The 19,648-nt window shown below is 41.1% G+C and overlaps 1 protein-coding gene across 2 annotated transcripts in view; it reads left to right on the top strand.

Moving 5' to 3' along the window:
• The window catches only part of LOC108051884 (neural cell adhesion molecule 2), a 42,535-nt gene that overhangs the window by 9,830 nt on the left and 13,057 nt on the right, over positions 1-19,648 (top strand). For both annotated transcript variants that reach the window (XM_017134152.2, XM_017134151.2), the window contains exons 3-4: positions 19,091-19,132; positions 19,342-19,547. In XM_017134152.2, coding sequence (XP_016989641.1) covers positions 19,091-19,132; positions 19,342-19,547 — 248 coding nt within the window. The remainder of the gene's footprint in view (positions 1-19,090; positions 19,133-19,341; positions 19,548-19,648) is intronic.

Here is a 19,648-nt window from a genome sequence, read left to right as displayed (position 1 = left end):
TGGAAAATTTAATTACATGCGATGGTGAAACGGGAAAAAAGGGGGAAAAACTCGCGAGTATTCAATGGACAATCGCGAAGGCGTTGGCCAATGCTTACCTGGGGCAGGGATAAAAGCACCGCCCACCGCAAAACGACATTTGTGCCAGAATATTAATGCTTGTCCGAGGATCCCAGGGGATGAGCGCTCCAACAATGTCAACTGGAGCCGCAGAACTCTGACAGGCCGGCGCCTAATGAGTTTGTTTAAGTAATTCCAATTCATTTGTTAATTTTCAACTATTGTCTCTCTATTGACTTTATTAATGTGCCCGGGGCGGGGCCATCAGTCTGTCATTCCGTCACTCCGAGCCGAAGTGCTGGCCACCGTGTTTCCTTCAAACCCGATGTTGTCTTGTCTGTTTACCCAACTGTTTGTCCCATGTCCTGTGGGATTGCGGCGCTTTTGACTTTTGCGTGCCGGCGTCGACTGGCATTGTCCTTTTGTCATTGGCCTGGTCATTAATACTGAACTTAGGCATAGATATAGATAAATATTCAATTGCTGATTGCCCACATTATTGATATGGCAGTAATGCACATTAACATTTAACCGAAAGTCATCGATCACAAGTCATAAACTCTTTTTTATTGTCAGTAAGAACTTCTTGAATTGTACGAGTTTTTATTTAAATATGGTGAATATTTCTTTTGTGGTAATAAATATTTAGCCTAATAAATTGTATGGTTTGTGCTGCTACTGCTGCTTTTACAAATGTAATCATACATTTTAAACACACTTTATTTCAAGGCATACATTTTCTTCTTAATCAATCTGATTTTTGACTTTTTTCTCTATAGGTATTAAATCTAAAACAATTTTTTCTGAACCTGCCCCAATTAATATACATAGTGCATAAAATGTTGAAATTTTATAAGGGGTATCGGGGAAAGAATAATGATACTCTTAGTTATTATCCTTGGGCTCTACCAAATTTGTTGGTAATCACATTGTTTATCCGCCAATCAAAAGGTTTAGATGAATCTTCCGGATCTTGTTAAAAAGTTAAAATTAGTTGACCATTTTAGAGTCTTATCCTTCCCCTCGTTAGGGTCAGAAAAAGAGCATCAAGAATAGCGCCAGCGGCCTTCTAAACACAAATTTCCGGTGTAAGCCACATAACAAACCTGACCTAATATCTACCCCCTTACGAAAGCCCCCCTCCCTCGCAACGTTACCACGCCCTGGCACTTTGTTACATTTCGTTACCTCGCCAAAGTGCCTCAACACATTCGGCGGGATACGGCCTGGCCTTGTTGCTTCCTGCCCTCCTGCCCCACTTGCCTCACCCCCCACCCCCCTGCTGGCTGCAACTGGCTTTGTTTTGCGGCTCGCTGTTGCTGGCGTGTGGCTCACCTTTTTTGGCCCTCTCACCCACCGCCAGAGTTGGTCTACGGGCATTATTGCAGCTATAAAGTCAGTGCCTTGAACTTTTCCTCTGCCTGTTTTTGTTTTGTCCGTTGTTCTTTTGGTCCGGCTGCTTTTTTTTAACGTCCCCTTTTTTTAAGCTCTCTTTTTGTCGCCTTATTGCCATTGAAGTTTGTTTTTTATGGCCTGGCCGAGCTTGACAATAAGCACGGCGGCGGCAAAACTTTTCCACTTCTCATTTATTATTACGCTACCCTGCTGTTGTTGTTGTTGTCCTGACAACCGAGCGACACAAATTGTCGTCTGTTCATGTTGCCTTCCTTCAGCAGCAACAAAAGCTAGAAAGAAAAAAAACAATGAGAACAACAACAAGCAGCTGGAGCAAATGCAAACAAGCGCACAAAATTCGTCTAAAAATTTTTCAAAAGCAAAAGCTACCAAAAAAATAAAAATCATAAAAAAAGTCAAATTAAAGTAATTCTAAATAAACGATTTGTTGTGCTTCGCCTGGCAATCAACGAGGTGTTAAGTGGCCCAAATTGTCTGACAACGTGGAACTTTCATCTCCCAGACTCAGACATTTGAAAGAACTTTGGCTCTGCCTTTTGGCGACTTTATTGGCAAAAGTTTTGATTTGTTTGGACCAATGAAAATGGTAACGAAGCCATTGGTCAACGTAAAATGTAAGCCTTCAGTCTCAGGTGTTCCAAACAGCTAGGAAAAAAGTATGTACCAATTTACATTTTCCTTTGACTTAAAATTATTTTAAATTAATTTATTGATTTTCATAATGCAAATAATCAAATAAATAAAATGTATAAGTATTTTTAAAGATTTTATTAATTTTTCTATATTATGTAGTAATTTGACTGCAAATTGGAATATAGAAGGGTTCCCCTTAAATATCCAAAACTTAAGCAGCGGTTTCAACTCAGTGTTCCATTGAAAGGCATCCTCAATTGTCAACAATCGAGCCAAATTTAGCCGATGTATTAATGTGTATTGTGGCATAATTGAGTTGCACACGCACACCACAGTGGATGAAGGTGGAAGTGGGGCAAGGACCTTCCAAGTCCTGACAAAGGGTCAGGCAATGCTCAGCCAGTCGCGGTTTCTGGCAGATCCTCGAACAGAGGGCCGAGCATAAAGGCGCTAATTTGTAGCAATTAGTTTGGCACTCGGCCATGGCAACAGCAATGGAAATGGAGAATGGAGAATGGCCTGTGGTAAATGGCGAATGGGCTTGGCCGGAGGACATACGATAAACATGAACACACAGGACAAATAACTGAACTCGGCGTATGGCACGGACCAGAGACTTTCGAAAGGACAATTGATAACAATTGAACAAACGTCACGCGGGCAGCCACGCGTTTAAAGCGAGTAAAATGCCACATTTTTAACGGCATGACATCAATTAAATTTATACCTTTTCTGTCACCCAGCAATACACGCAGTGTCTGCCACATGAAATTTTTATATTTTTGCAGCTGCCCCTGTATTACTCAGTTCGCAAAAGACAGCATATACGTATTTTATTTAATCTGGCGTACGTAATTGCAAAACATAATTTAAATATTCGTTTGTTTAAATTGTATGGATTCTTGTGAAATTAATATCTCATCGACCTTTTGGTATTGACGCAAACAAAATGGTCAGTTTTTACAAATTATTATTTTAATCGGTATTTAAATGAACAATATCAAACACAAATATTTTGTTTTATGGTTTCGATTTATTCGGTTAAAATCATATTAATATTATCCTATTTCAGTGGACCTGTATTTAAAATTTTTCGTTTTAACCTTGATTAACTTTTTGACCCTTTTTCATGTTAGTTTTTTCTAAGTTTCCGATGTCTTGTAAAAAGGGGACTCACAATTGGACTTCCAAAGTCCATAACTTTACCAAATCTTAACCGATTTCAAAGTGACATACCTCTAAAGCCTTGTGGTTCGATTCTTAAAAAATCTGTGTTCAAATTTTTCGTTTTAACGTTGATCAATTTGTTGACCCATTTTCATGTTAGTAAATTTCAAGTTTTTACAGGTGACCCAAAAAATATGTATTCAATTTAAGACAATTTGGAATTCATTAGCCCAAAGTGTTTGCTATACTTAGTTTCTTTAGGTTTAAGAGGTACTGGTGTCATTAAAGCCAATTTCCTGGCTCAACATCGGAATAGGGTATTTCTGTGTCGTTTTCGCCCTGTTTTACTTTTTATTCCTATCCCCTAGCGTTCCCCCATATCTCAACAATTGTTGTTCTCCTTGTTGTAGGCAACACTATTTGTGTCATGCAACAATGTAATTGCCACTGTCGTTGTCATTTCCGCTGGACACACGTTTCAACGACACAAGAAAAAAGGGCAGGCTAGAAAAAAGGGGGAAAAACATTAAAGATATTGCAAGGAAGGGGCCAAGGGAAAAGTGGGGCGAGGGTGGGACAACGCCCTTGACAAGGGGTGAGAATGTGGGGCGTGGTCGCCGTGCGGCGGAAGGAAGTGAGTTGTAGGTCGGCCATTGTGCAGTTTTGCGGTGAGCAAGTCGTATTGTGGCGCCCTTTGGCTTTCCAAAGTGCCAGAGCAGGGTGGGGCGCTCGGCGGGGGTAAATGTCCTGGCCAATTGTCAGAGGCGCGGGCCATGTTAAGTTGAAAATAATAGACGTGGACATGGCTGTCATTCTGTCAGTCCGAGACGATGCGACCCGGACACTAATCGATGTGGACAAACTGCAAAGGTTTGCGGGCTGCTGACCCACCGCCCCAATATCCACAATCCACTGCCATCGATGGCACATCTTACCTTTGCCTGGAAATTAATGGCTCAATGAGGCAGGGCATTAGCTGCTGCCTTGTTTGCCCCCAGGAGGGATTTTTAATTGCTGCCTGGATGGCCATTCAGTGGTCGCTCCATTTATTTGTGCTTTCCGCAAGCAGCAGGTTCAACTCCTGCGGTTGACCTTCCCCTACCACTTCCCCTTTGCCACCGATTAACTACTCCGATACCTCTCCCTTGACTCCCCCGTTTGCTTTTTAGTTGTGCCACAGTAAACTTGCGGTTGCCCAGAGCATCACACTCGCATCCTGCACCACCACCCACCACCCACTTCCCATCGGAATCGTATCCGCATCCCCATGCATGCTAAGTAGCCCCGGGGTGCGGTGTATTTAAATACGTTAGCAGTGAATGAAATCAAGCGATGGTTAGTGGATGGGGGCTGCAATTGAGTTTCAGTTGCAGTTTGTTATTATCTTTATAAATGAGATAAAACAAAGCGATTTTTCCCCTCAGCAAAGCACTTAAAATGAAAGTAATCAGCTAATGAAGCTGATACTTTAAAGTTTAATAGTTGAAAAACTAAATGTTCATGAACCAATCCAATAAATAAATACATAAGGCAACATTGTGTTTATAGTACTCCTTAAAAAAGATTTTATAGTTTATTCTTTTTATTTTATATCTATATCTATATAATAGATAGATAGATAGGTAGATAATAATAGAAATAGAGCAACTATATATATATATCCAATTAAATGAATAAATACAAATTGGAACCAATTTTAAATGTCAAGGCAAATGCAAAGTTAACCATTAACTTTTTTAATAATCAAGGTATTTATCCTCTCTTTCAGGTTAGTTCGTGTCCACGTCAGAATTTAATTTTGGCTGTCCGTCAGTAAGTTTCCTTATTTTTTTACGTTTCAAAAGTTGCACACCTCCGACTGCTATAAAACTCTGGTATGCCCAACTTAAATCAATGGGGAAAGTTTTCTATTTCACTTTGTGTTTTCAGCTTGAATCACCAAATGCAGTGGGCATCAACAGCTAGCTGGCCAAGACCTCTACTTTCGATTCCCTGCTTCTGGCTCCTCGCCGCTGATAGAAGCCACATTCGACACTTTATCACCTGGTTGGACAACGGCATTCAATGGCTCGTGTTTTCCACACGGCCATAACATTTAATGGCGCTCCGCTTAACGCTTGTAAACACGTCGGGGCAATCAGAGTTCGGACCACGCCCCCGCATTCTATATGTGCAGGATTGCTCGGTGGAACTTGGGCTTTCTTTTCACAAATTATGCCCATAGGGCATGCTAATTTCACTTTGGCTTTTCGCCCTCTAAAAGTCTACAATTACCACTAATAGCTGGCTGCTAAAATCAAATGCAGCAGCCCATTCATTATCGCTAATTGCGGTAACCAGTTGGCTCCCGTATTATATCAAATTAACAAATCACTTAGTCGCTGAAGGCAAACACAAGTTCCCGGCGAAACTCAAGTCGCTCAAAAAACAACAAATTTAATTAACCAACTTATTCAACTTTAACAATTTGGAGAAAAGAATCTGGAGCGCACTTTATTTGAATTTATGCTGAAAATTGTAAGGGCGAATTAAAAACTTAGACCGACTTAGTGTCTACCCTGTATTGATTACAATTTGAAAGTTAGAATAAGAAAACATTTATTATGAATGTTTTCAAAAATCTTACCCACTTTTAAATATCTTACTTTAAATATCATATAACAATTTTTCCCATTATGAATATATTAGTAAGCCGCTTCAAAATCCCTTCATTGCCATTTGTGGCCAAAAGGATAAAGGGGCTATAGAAATCGCCTAAGTTGCCATTAGGCCTTAACGCTTCGCTTAGCTCGTTATTGGAGCTGATGTTCATTCGCACAAAAGTTTTCAGCTAGCGGCAGTTCTCGTTCCGAAAGCAATTATCCTCGGGGAAGTGTATTCGACTTAATTGATTTTCTTGCCGGCAGTCGCTACAGTTTTAAAAGGATTTTAATAAGCGCATTGGGCATGTCTGTGTGTATGTGTGGGCGAGTGGTATATCCTTTGTCCAAGGGTCCGCCCTTTTGTGTTTCATTCTCTATCCTTTCGCTTGAAAAGTTCAGCGCGCATTTAGATAACAACATTTCGTCGGCTTTTTCACACTTTGCCTCCTTTTGGGCTAAGTAAATTTTGGCAGCCGGACGTGCCGAGGTCCTAGGGCCATAGACCCGGCTGAAGGTTGCGGATTTCGTAGGTTGAAGTTCAAGTGGGTATCGGTGTATGTCTCTGGGTATTTGACCGGAAGTTAAGCGGCCCTTTTTTCTGGCCGACTCGCCTTCTAAGCAGCCATCTAAGCCGATTCGGGTTAAGTGTTTGTGTGCGCCAGCTTGTACTTTAAATACAATTTGAAAATTGTGTTTATTTAATTGCCCGGAAAGCATTCTGTAACGGTTCCCTGCCATCGGTAAACACTTTAATTTTCGCACCTGATTGAGTTTCAACGGCCTTGAGCATTTTATAATGCTTTTTGTACGCCACAAAGCATGTTATTAAATTTAAGTGATTATGGTGATATGTAAGTTATCAAGACGATCATGAAAATCAAATGTGGCTTGCAGTAAAATATATTACCCATAGAGTCGTTTATTTTCATATGGAATTTATTTTAAATTAATGCGTTTTTAATTTATAATATTAAATTTAAAATAGTTCATTGGGTTGAAAAAATGATTTTCAATGACCCTTTTAAATGCTAACTTTCGCCCCTGTTTATTTTGCAAAATAGTGCATATCGTGAAATTCCAGCTTCCGACTACTCCATAAACAAGTGCGGTTCTGGAGGGGCTGGAATTCATGAACTCTCGGCAAGGACCGACTTCATCAGCATTGCGAGTAGCATTTCCATTCATTTGCCGCACATGGTGGGTCCTTCCACAAGGCTCAATTTTTTTTAGCCTTCTTCATTGCGCCTCCCTTTTAACTATCTCCCCCCTCGACGCCCTTGGCTCTATGTTAATTTTGCAGGAATCTATGGCCAGGACGCCTCTCATGTTTTTTGATGATGAAGAGGTTTCTGGCATGGAGCCAAAAACAACAGCACCCACAAAAAAAACAAATTCCAAAATTACGAGACTTTTTTTTCAGACGCATACTGCATTCGAGGCTGGAGAAAGGGCTTCAACTGGCGAATGCCACGGAGATGGCCGAAAAGCAATAACAATAACGACCACATGTACGCCCCCGATTCACCAAGCTCCCCACTTCTCAGTCTCGTTTTATTTTCTATTTTCCTGCTCGGTTTGATGAACTTCCCAACGCGGAAAAGACGGGGAAAATGGAGTTGCCTTCGGTTCGGCAATTGCCGCTGCCTGGTTTCGATTGTTTTTCCCGATGATTTTGATGATGTGGATGGAGCTGATGATGTGGTAGACATGGATGATGTTGTGCCAGCATTTTTTTTTTGAGGGGGAAGCCCATACCGCCGTATTTTCCACAGTTGATTTCGTTAATAGAAAATGTAATTGCTCTTATTGATATTTTTTACAGACACATCGTCTGGCAGTGATTTTAAATGGAATCACACAAGTGGAAATTGGGGAAATGAGAGATATAAATAGCTTGACTGGCTCGGAATACACTACCCAGCACTTAGCTAAGTATTTAAAAGTATTCCCGACTTTGTACCTCCAGTTTGTGAAGACCAATTTAAGGCGAAGTGTTTTGGTAGCCAATAGACACCTGGGCGACATCGATTCCTGGCCTTGCGGTTAACCACAGTAGCCATTGAATTCCGGGCACAGACCAACAGTCGAACACTGCCTGCAATTTGCATGCGAACACCATTGCCGACGAGTCAATGGAGAAAACGTTTTCCTTTTCTTTTTCTTGTGCTTGTCAATCAGTTCATCGACTGGTAGAACTACATGACATTTTGATTGACTAGACAGACAAAATGAAGAGGTAGATGGCACAACCACAGTTAAGCTTTAAGTGCACCGAATTTAGTGGAGGAATAGAAATCGCTTAACGATTTGGATGGATGGCTAATTACGTTAATCACTCGAAGCGAAAAGTCAAAGCGAAGCTCATCAATAATTACAAAGGAAGAGGAAAAGCCAAGCTGTGGAAAGTTGAAAACGAAATCGAACCGTGACTGCCAGGCACGAATGCCAGTCGAGTAGTTGTCGAGCACTTAGTTTGGCAAAGTCAAATGTTGGCTACACAATCGCTGCAAGAGTCGACCATAAACACATCAATCTTAATTAGAATCCGACATTGAAGTGCCTTGGCACAAATCGAGAGTGAAGTTTTGCTGGCTTCATTCATCCAATTCGTCGAGAATTCTTTGCCAAGGGATATCCTATTTCTCCGCCACCTGCTTCAATTCCAAACTAATTGCAGGTGATGTTTTCCTTAACTTGCCGTTTATTTCTTGCCCAAGAAGTGAGTAAATATTTCTGTTGCATTAAAAGTCAGTAACAAGGCAATTAGGTAATTGTGGGAAAACAAGTGCTTATTTGTAGGTTGAGTGCCTAAGCTTTCACACAGATTTATCAATTTTTGTTTGACTTCAACTATGAAAACACCGAAATCTGCTCCAATGGCACCTTAACATTTCGTTTCTAAAATAGAAATTAAGGGCAGCCAATAGTACTTTGGGCCAGATGCAGATGTTGGCAATAACCAAGTTCAGATACCGAAACATAGGGAGAGTGCGCCTGCATTCAGTCGAAATGCTTGGACTCTGGTTAGAGTCTGGCCAGATGGCAAGACTTTTAGCACTCCGGGGATAAAGTTTCATTAGGAGCAGCCCAACACCGAGCTGCACAAGTAAAGTGCGGCCTTGCAAAGATTGAAACAGAGGAGCGGGGCCGACACCCCAGCTATCATGCTTTGCAGATGTATGGCGCACTTCACTGCAAATAGCACTTGAGGCTTATGACACTGCCACCGACCAGCTCCCCTCAGCCCCTCGGCCTCCCATCCCCGCAGAGTTTCGAAGCCATGCACCCTGACCCCAAGTCAACCCCTTCTCCATTCGCCGCCACTCCACTTCAAGTGCATGTGAAACCGCAGTTGAAAGGCATTTATTGTACTTGTCATTGTTGTTGTACTTGGAGTTGCAGCTCAGACTGTAGTTAGCTGCCAGCCCGCTGCTCCGCCCACTGCCACCCACCACCACCCACAGCATTTACTGGGCTCACTCTCATGAATGCCAATGCATGCAGGACTCATAAAAAGACGGTGGACCGAGATGAGTTCGTGAGTCAAAAGTCACGAAACGTGTGTTGGAAGTCACGAGAAATGGCTTTCAAAAGGGTCAACATATTAAAAACGATGGTTGCACATAAAATATGAGACGTATTTATATATTTAATGCTTTTAATACCGTCAATTCTCTATTATTTTCTAATTTAAAAATATTGGAAATATTAAAGTATTTTTTTTAAATAGTTCGGAGCGTTTAAAATCATTAAATATTGTTAGCTTGGGTTCCCAGTATAAATCGTACTCAATTTCATACTTTCCTTGCAGTTAAATTTGTATTTATTTTTACGTTAAAAGACCCAAAAATGATAACCTAAAGGAATTGAGAAATAAATTTGGAATTGCAATCAGAAAAGATGTGCGTGACCTTTTTTCCTCTTATTCTAATTAAGTCCCATTGCACGAGCTCATCTCTAATCCTGCTGCGTCTTTTTGTGGGTTAGGCATTTGCTAAACGACCCTAGTTAACCTCCGGGCCAAATAATTTGCATCAAGCACTTGCACCAGCACCATTGCAGAAACTTTGCCAAAGAAGCCATGCTCGGAATCTGGTTGCGCCCTCCGGGATAATATGTTTCACCCCCTTTTCGCTCTGCATCGGAGCCCATCTCCTTGGCTGCTTGCTTATTTTAGTTATGGCACTTGGAGCATTTTTGCCAAGTTTACAAGATTATGCGCTTAGTGGCTGCTCCAGCATGTTCCAATCGAGCACCTCAAACTTCCATTCGGGCGTGTTGAAAACTTTCTCGGCGAGGTGCAAAACGAATATGGGCTCGCACTTTGCCTAGAGTGTAATTAAATGCCAAAGCTATTTTTAACAATTGTGCTGAACACTTAAGTTACATTTGTCTAGAAATTGGAGCTTATAATTGTGGCTCTTCTAGCAATTGGTGGGCTTAAGATATTATGCTTAGCCATTTCCAATTGCTCCAATTGGTAGCCGCACTTTCTGTTCACTGACAACTTTACTGGCTGACTTTACAGTCAATATTTTTAAGACAAAAGTCAGCTGCCTGCATCCATCAATGGTAGCTGAGCATGAACCATTTATGGAATTTATTAAATTGGCCAAGGGGCGGCCATTGTTTGCCCACAAGGACCCTCAGGCGACTGACAAACAAGGCAAACAAACAACAAACATTTTGCACACGGCCAAGGAAAGCTTTTCTTTTACCGACTCTCACTTTTTCGGATGGGCCGCTCGGCAAACACTAGGGGAAATTTATGACAATGAGCCAACAACTGTGAGTGGTCATAATATAAATAACAAGTGGGGCAGTCTGCAAAGGGGCGTTCCGCCACTGGCCTCTTGTGGGCGTGGCCCGTGCGTAACTGGTAACTGACCGTGGCAAAGTGTTGTTTTATGGGGTGGCGGTGGGGGGTTGAATCGGACGCTTAAGCGATTCAACGGCCCATTGTGCTTGATTGAAGAGGGAATCCAGGCCGAGAGAGATGTGCTGAGAGATGGCTAAAGGGATTTCCCACTCCCAGTGTGTTTGTGTGTGTGTGTGTGTGCCGCACATGAGCCTGCAATTGGGAAATTATGCCCGGAGGACGCACACACAGACACTGAGCTCGGTAAAGTGAAAAGCCGGCTGCTTGACTTTCTGGCCTTTGCCACCTCAGTCAGTCTGTAACTGGGTAACATCCACTTGCCAGATTGAAGTCAACTTGGCCACATTCATTTTTTATGCCTGCTGTTGCTGCCGGGCACTTCGGCGACAGCCTGTTGAAATTTAAGGCAATTTAAGTTAAACGTTTGGAGCCAAAAGAAATTTGCTTTCCCCAAATATTTGGTAATTTGATACTTCTCTAAGGGCACGCAAAGAAACAAAGTATTGAGATAAATTATTTACGCCTAAAGATATACCTCTAATTTAAAATTCTGTCTGCTTTATAAATATATAAATATATATCTTCAGCTTGCCCAGATGTTTTTTGGTATTGGGGTTCTTTGGTCTTATGCCAACTGCTTTCATTTTGTTATTTATTTTGTCCCTGTTGCTTCCGTTCAATTTCAATCACATTTTAATAAATAAGTAATAAATACATTGCTTAAATATATCTTTCTCTAAAGTATTATAAAAGAATACCAATAAATTACCCTTTCAACCCTTTCCCTTTTGCTGTTGACTTTTAATTACTAAACGAGCCTCATGTTTTACGTGGAATCCCTCAAAGACATTAAGACAGATGTCGCCAAAATTACAAGAAAAAACCAAAGAGTTGGATAAATTAACATTGCCTTCAATGAAAGCAACTGGCCGCAAAATAAAAAGCCAAAGAGTTTGTCCGCAAAGTTACTGAATAATTCAACGAATGTCCTGCCAACATTTTAATTTAAGTTTGCGCTTCGACGGTCCGCAAGATAAGGATATGCCGAAGAAACAGCGGGTGGAGTTGGTTGTATTTATTTACACTTTGCTGGCCACCAAATGACGGCCACAAAAATTAATAGAAAAGTTTCCCCAAAGACAGTTGGCAAACAGCAATGGAGACGCGAGGCGGAAAGAACAAATTATGCAGCAATTTCATTTTGATATTTTTGTCAACACAGGATGAAAGGATGTTAATGTAAATGACCGCCCCTAAAATAGGTCCGCAAAAAGGGGGAAAAGAAAAACTTTTAATAATGCCACGAAAGGCGCACTTTTTTCCCTTTGTTTTTGTCGGACTCTGGCGGAAAAGGGAGTCGCCACAAAACTCTTGTTCACACTTCATTTATAATTCTGGGACACAACGGACTGGGCCTTTGTTGTGAGTCAGCCCCTAATTATTATTTCCACCGATTCGAGGCGAGACGCCATTCACTGAGAGTAAATTATGTTTACGATTGCATACTTGGACCGTTGCTCTTGACATTTATGCAAGCCATTCGTTTTTATATTATCCTAAAAGTTTTCCTGTAGGTTCTGCTTTCTTGCTATATTTTAGTTTTATGTCCCGCAAAGGGCAGTTAAACAAAAGTTTTGACAGCCAGTTTTCCTTTTTTTAAAATGGTATTGGGACTTAAGGATTGGCTTAAAATAAAAAGCCATAATGCCATAAAATATATAAAATTGCTTGCTGAATGGACACTTTATTTACTCTAAAAGTATTAAGCATTTAAGCAACATTTAGAAAATGACCCACGACATAAAAGTATATTTAATTACAAATCAAAACAACGCGTTCAACCGCTTTACTGATATGAATAAATTTGAATATTTATCTCATTAAATTGAATCAGCCCGATTCACACCTCTTCGAAACGAATTCGTTGCCCAAAATAAACCGCACAATGCCATTTTGGCCGGAATACGAAATCCAAGGCATATGTTAAATGTCTGTACGTGCCAGACTGAAAATGGCGACTTCATGGCTGGCAAAATGGCTGAGTCTCCGTTCCCATTTTCCCCCCGTGACCGTACTGTCTGACTGTCGACATATCTTAATTCCCATAACCAGGCGAAAGGCTGCATGAATTTCAAATTCAATTTGGCGCATTTTACATAATTTATTAAACAAAAGGCTCAACAGCAGAACAACAACACAGCGACAGGCGTAAGAGCAGCTGAACGTTTTATTGCATGAGCGACGGATAACAAGGCACTTGTGTGTGTGTGTGTGTGTCTGAGTGTGTGGGTAGGGGGGGTTATGGTTGGGAGAATGTGTATGAATGGGGCAATCGTGGTTTTTATACGTAAATAATTTAGGTGTGAAGATTAAATCGTTGCGATATGGCTGAAATTGTTGACAACTTAATTTGTGAAGTGGTTTCTGCGGCCGGAAATACTCGTCGGCCATTTCGTGACTGTTCGCCTTGAACTATGCAACACACTGTGATTCCGACGGTGAATCAAAAATGATCGACCACTCGGCGGCACTTGAGTCACGCAACACCATTCGGAAGACAACACGGCGCATACGTAATCTGACCCGGAAAGAGCAAAAGGCCAATTGAATTATTGAAAAATTAACCAGCTCGCAATGTATGCGGGGATGGCACGAAGTGCATTTCTCGGCGCGCAAGTGTGTGAATGATTGTCTGAATAATGCAACACACTCATGAACACACTCACTGCTGCCGCCTGTCGATTGCTGCACTTGACACAACTCGACTTCGCCACGGCACTTCCCCTTTACCCTTAACCCCACCCGGCTGGAGTTTAATTGCCGTCATCTGTTTGTTAATTGCTACATAATTGTTTGAAATAAATTCACTTACGACTCGTTTCGCTCTGTTGTTCGCCATCTTCCCCGTTGGCAAGATGTCGCCATTTGTCGAAGCGCTGACGGGGCGTATGAGTAATGCCCTGCACAGTGACGGGCACTTTTGATGGTCATGCAATTTGCATGTAGTTTAATTTTCCACTGTCACATCGCCGAGTTGAGTGAGTGTTGCTTGGCAAGTGAACGATTGGAGTGAGTGGCAGTCGCATATTTAATTCAGGGTTGGGCAGACTCCGTTGCTCCCAAAAACTTCATCAGAAAAATGTTTTACTGTTTTAATTAAATAAGCTCAGATATCTGTAAGCTCAGATATCTGTAAGCTCAGATATACACGTTATAGAAATAAATTTATTTGAAAGTAGTTTTTACAAGCTTTCATTGATTATTAGTTTCATTAATTGCCTTTTTGATAAAAGAGCACTCTTTATAAGGTGTTAGTTTAAATTGATATTCAAAACATTTTTAAAAATATTTTGATGTGGTTCAAATTTGCTCTACATTTGTTTTTATTTCCAAAACAAATTCCTTAATTCACTGGAAGAGTCAAGCACATTTTGTTGTTACCCTAAAGAATCCACAAAGAACAATTTTGTTAACTGCTATATTATACAGCTTTTTACCCATTTTAAGAGAGCAAACCGCAATTATATTAGCATCGTTTCACTTGCCCGTAATTTGCGTTTGTCACAATCATTTATTAAAACGTTAAGCGCAACTTAAGCGTAGCTGCTGTCAGGTGACTGAAGCCATGGCTAACACCTAAAGGACCCCGTCAGCCACTCCACAGGACCTGAGTCCTGAATCCGACTAGCTGGCAACATAAGTCATAAGAAGACCGGGCTGCAGTTGAGCGGGTATCCGCACTCTGCTCGCTGGCATGCTTTATGTTTTCCCTCACTTTCCGACACATTTTCGCACATATTTTGTTTTTATATTTTGTTTGTGCAGCACGCTTCGGGGGGCGGGAACTGACTTGAGTTGTTGCAGCTGCCAACGCCTCTCCAGCTGGACCCAGATTTACCGTGTCGGTTCTGTGCCTTCGTGTCGTTATGAATAATGAGTTTTCTTGCTGCAGTTTCGCCCGCTCATTGCCGGCTCTCGATTTAATTAAAGTTCTTAATGAGTTTGCTGTAACGTGCCATCGATCAGGTCGAATCTGGAATTGAACCGTTGTCCTGTCGTGAAACAAAAAACTTGTTACACAGGCTCGCATTTTGGCCGGGACACACATAAGTATCCTCCTTAACATGTGTACTACGGGTTCACTTCGAGTTCATTTGGCTGCCAAGTTGGCGAAATGCACTTTTGCCGCATCTGCTATTTGTTTTGCGGTCTCCTCTGTTTTCCCCTGAATATATGAGTACATATATTGTCGGGTAGAGCTTTGCTTTGCATTCTTAGACACTTTTTTCGTGCCACCCCCTATTCCCTGTGCACAAATTCAAGGCATTCTATGGCTTGGCTTTCCTCTGTCGGATTTTGTGGGAATCTGGTTGGTATTCACTCTATGACAAAAAGTAAACAATTTGCACAAAGCATTTCATATGCTGCCAGCTATAGTGTGCATTCCTGATTAACAGTTGGGGACCTGTTCGGTTTGTAGTAAAGTTTCTATTTATTTGATACTGAGGAGATACTAAACGTGTAGAAAGAAGAATGTAAGTGAACAATAAATACTTTAAGCAATAATAATGAATAATAATAGTTGATTCAAATATATCTCTTACGAGTTTTGACTTACAATTTTATAAGGAAATATCTAATAGTGATTGTGTTATTTCAAAATATTATTTTGCCGCAACAGATCCTAAATAGATATTTATTTTCCCAATTCAATTTCCTCACATTCAATTACACCATATGGGCTAAAGCAACGCCCAAAGCTAGCTTCCGTTCCAATTAATTAATCGGCCTTTCTGCTGAAGCCATCGGTAATCAAAATTCAATATAATCATCTTGTTTTCGTGCTTAAGCTTTAATGTAAATAGGCCAAACTGCCTTCGGCCACCTTATTAAACCCACGCACATTCACAGACACAGCTGGGTGTCGGGCAATAAAGGCAGTCGACAGAGTCAGTTGCCAGTTAATTGCATAATGACCGAGAGCCGGCATTTAATCAGCTCGTTTGTCAACAAAGTGCAAGTATAATCAGTTTGCGGAACGTTTGCACGGGGAGGGCCATGGAAATAGGACTCGGCGGCCAGTGAAGATTTGCTCGCCTTGTCAAACGCTAAACTAATTACGTATACGCAATGTGATTATGAGCTGGCAACTGATTAGGCTGGGTGGATTGGCAAGCGAATAGTTGAGTGGGTGCTTGTAATGGTCTTCAATGTGTCCTGGACGATGCCCACTTAATGACTGCTATAAGCCGCAATAATGACCCGCACAAGAACCATCTGTGATACGAAAAAAGCAATGTGCTCGTTGTCCAAATATTTGGTGACATATTGCGGATTTAAAATGATTTGTGGCTGCCAATCCCCGAGAATTAAACAAATACATTTGAATAATGGCAAGCAATCAGCAAACAAAACGCAAGACTGATTGCCGGCAATAAAAGTGGACCATAAAAAGCGATAACATCATATTTATAAGCGCCGTCAAGACCCACGTCCCAGCCAAAGCATCTCCATCTCCCAAGGCGCCGGCAAGCGTTGAAAGCGATTATATGCGTAAATATAAAAATGGCAAAAAGACAAATAAACGACAATAAACGGCCAGCCAAAGTATTCCTCCAGTTCCTTTCCGTCGCCTCCCAAAAGCATTCCAAGCTAAATAAACGGAAAAAATGGCCAACAAAAAAGATGGGCCCATAAAAAGGGACACGGAAGAGAAGCTCGGCGAGGACCTAAGCAGCTTACAGTGGGGAAAATAAGAAATATTTGCTAGCATAAATATTTTGAAGCAGCCAACCTTTTCTTAATCTTCGGAATGAAGAAGAAATTCTTAAAGCATAACTAGTTCAGGATCATATGTGTTTTTAGTGAGAATTGAAGACCTTATTATACAATTTGGTAAAAAATAAAAAAGTCAAGGATTAAAAGTTTATGTTGGCAATGAATTATTTATCTGCAACTGAAAAACAATCTGTCATTTTAAAAAGAAGTCATTTTTGCGATAACATAGATAAAAGATAACATAGGTTTTAAGTAAATTAAGTTTATCTTTAAAGATTATTAAAATATTTCAAATGGCACAAAGTTTGTTTGCATTATGCATCCACTGTGCCGGAAGTTTATTGTCGAGCATTGCCGAAAATCGAGTAGGCGGCACGTCTGGGCAAACGTTTTCTTTTGTGTGTGTTCTTTGTTTATGACGACCATTTTGTTTGCGGAGACGGTCGAGATTATGCCGAAGAATGGGAAAAGGTGAAAGCTGCTTATGGCCTGGCTAACTTACCTTCACCGCAACCTGGTGGACCTTAATTCCGCCAATAACTGGGAAAGGACTGCAGACTAGGTGCGTGACTTTGAAATCCACGCTCAATGGGCTTAAATTTATTTATATCCACCAAATGCAGCTCTTAAAGAGCGTACAAATATGCCAATGATTTGAATTTACCTACACGTTTAGGAACTAAAGTGCATTTTGAAAAACAAAATAAATATCACTAAAAGAGCTCTGTCAAATTTGCTTTCAACGTGTATTTAACGTTGTAGATATTTTTTTTAGTTTTAGGGTATTTGGGAGTATGTTGAATATAAAGAGTTCTGTAATATTTAATGTTATAAGCAATTTCCTAAGTGTTTTAATTTTTTTTTTTGATTACCAATACCAAGCATAACATTTTAAGACAAGGTGAATTTCTTTTGGGGCATTTAAAACCTAAGATTTTTAAGTTGCACTGAGTAATAAAACAGTTCATCAAAACTAACATTTGCGACTATCAAGCTCGCAGGGCCGACCCATTGAAAGTGCCAGCCACTTTTCAGCTCAGGCATTTCCCGCTGCGTTTTGTTTGCACAAAGTTCAAAAGGCGGTGGCGGCTTAGGTTTGGTAGGCAACCTGCCGCCGTCGAGCCTGACAAATGGAATGGTTGCCTGCGTTTGCACAAAGAGACCAAATGGGTGCAGGTGGACACTGGACAAATAGAATCTCGGACGCCAGATCGGGAATGGAGCTCGGCCCAATTGACTGGCGTCCACAGTCGAAAGTCGAGGCCTGTGTGTCATGTGAGCCCTGTTGACACAAGAGCTAAATAACAAATTAAAGGCAAAAAACTAAAATATAAATTGCGAGGGCAAATGGGGTTCATTTTACTTTACTGGAGTGCAGGAGTGGCAGGTGGTGTCGTGCAGGATTAAGGCCAAACGAGTCAGGGACAAATCTCAGTGGCGATAAAAAGCTGCTCATTAAATTGCCAAAGGAAAAGTGAAACACCATTCAAATGGCGGAAAGCCGGAGAATGCAACCTGTCAGGTCAAACTAAAAAAAAAGGGTGGAATAAGAGGACTTTCCCAAAAGAAAGCATGAAAAACGGTAGCTAAACTGTACGAAAAACGTGCTAAAACGTAAATCAACAGCGCAAATCGTGTTGAGCATTTTTTGTAGCTGAAAAGGCATAAACAGCAGCTGCTCCGGGGGAAGTGAAGTTGAAAAGTGCCAGCACAAAATCCAGATGGGTCGGGGATCGGGCGGCAAGCCAATGGCCAGTGGCAGGAAACGGTAGCAGTTGTCCTGCTGAAAAGGAAGACTGACTGGACTGAACGTAATTCAATATGCGGCGCCGTGTTAAAAGCTGTAAAAATGCTTAAGCGTTTTTCAATTTACCCGTTTTATGTTACTAGCAAACGCTTGCAGAGTTCTTCAAGGCGAATGCGATTTGCTGCCAGCTCAAATTTCTTGAACGCTTGTGCAACTCATTTGTAAAGTGTCTAACGCCCATTAAAAATAAGGGGTGAAGACGAATAGCCAAATGTCCCGATATTGCAAATAACAGTCACAAACAAATTTGATTTTTTATTCCCCTTTTGGTGTAAAGTTGTTCAACAGAGTATCGCTAGTTTGCAATTTCCGTCAAGTTTTTATATGAAAAATTTCCTGCCCAACACCTTTCACCTTTTTTGTGCAAAAATTTCCTGCCGTGCTTGAACAGTAAAAGTTTCCGCTGCAGCTGGGAAAAATGGGGAAAAAGTGCCAACGCAGCCAGAAACAATTAAATTTGAACTTTTGTCATAGAACGAATGCAATAAATGAAACTAAAAACAAAAATCTGAAAGCGCAGCAGGAAATTTCTGCCGTATCAGCAAAACATGGCGACAGACACAATTTCTGTCCAAGACAAAGTTTGGATGGCGTGGCTAATTAATTTTTGTTTATAACCCATATGGAACGGGCAGTCGTATTCGGACGGAAAAAAATTAAATTAATTAAATGTTCTAACGCTCTTACTTTCATTCTTTTCGCTTGCAGGCAAACACACGCGCCTGGACACCCAGCAGACGGCACAGGAAGGTAATTAATATGCTCTCATTTCCCCCCTTTCGAGGGTCACACGGGGCGTATGCGCAATGTGCCGCAATGCAGGGGCACGGAATGGAAGGAAAATATCTGTTATGCTCCCTTCATGCTTCTGCCAACCGAAAGGGATCAGTGAACTTTTAATTAAATGGACTCAGCTTACAAAATGTACAATCTAAATCATGTCTGTGTTTCCCTTTCAGATTCGGATTTTCCGCGATTTGCTGAACCCATTGCCAATGTCACCGTCTCCGTTGGAAGAGATGCCCTTATGGCCTGCGTGGTGGAGAACCTCAAGGGCTACAAGGTGGCCTGGGTGCGGGTAGACACCCAGACCATCCTTTCTATCCACCACAATGTCATCTCACAAAACAGCCGGATCAGCTTGACCTACAATGACCATCGATCGGTGGGTCAAATGATAAATATAAAAAATCCTTTGTTTGCAAATTGAATATTTGAAAGTTTAATTTTTAGCAGAGAACCATTTGTGCTGCATCCCAAAAAGAT

The sequence above is a fragment of the Drosophila rhopaloa genome, unplaced genomic scaffold (genome assembly GCF_018152115.1).
Source record: "Drosophila rhopaloa isolate 14029-0021.01 unplaced genomic scaffold, ASM1815211v1 contig_2, whole genome shotgun sequence".
In the NCBI taxonomy this organism is placed as follows: Eukaryota; Metazoa; Arthropoda; class Insecta; order Diptera; family Drosophilidae; genus Drosophila; species Drosophila rhopaloa.
This window is presented reverse-complemented; position numbering and strand designations above follow the sequence as displayed.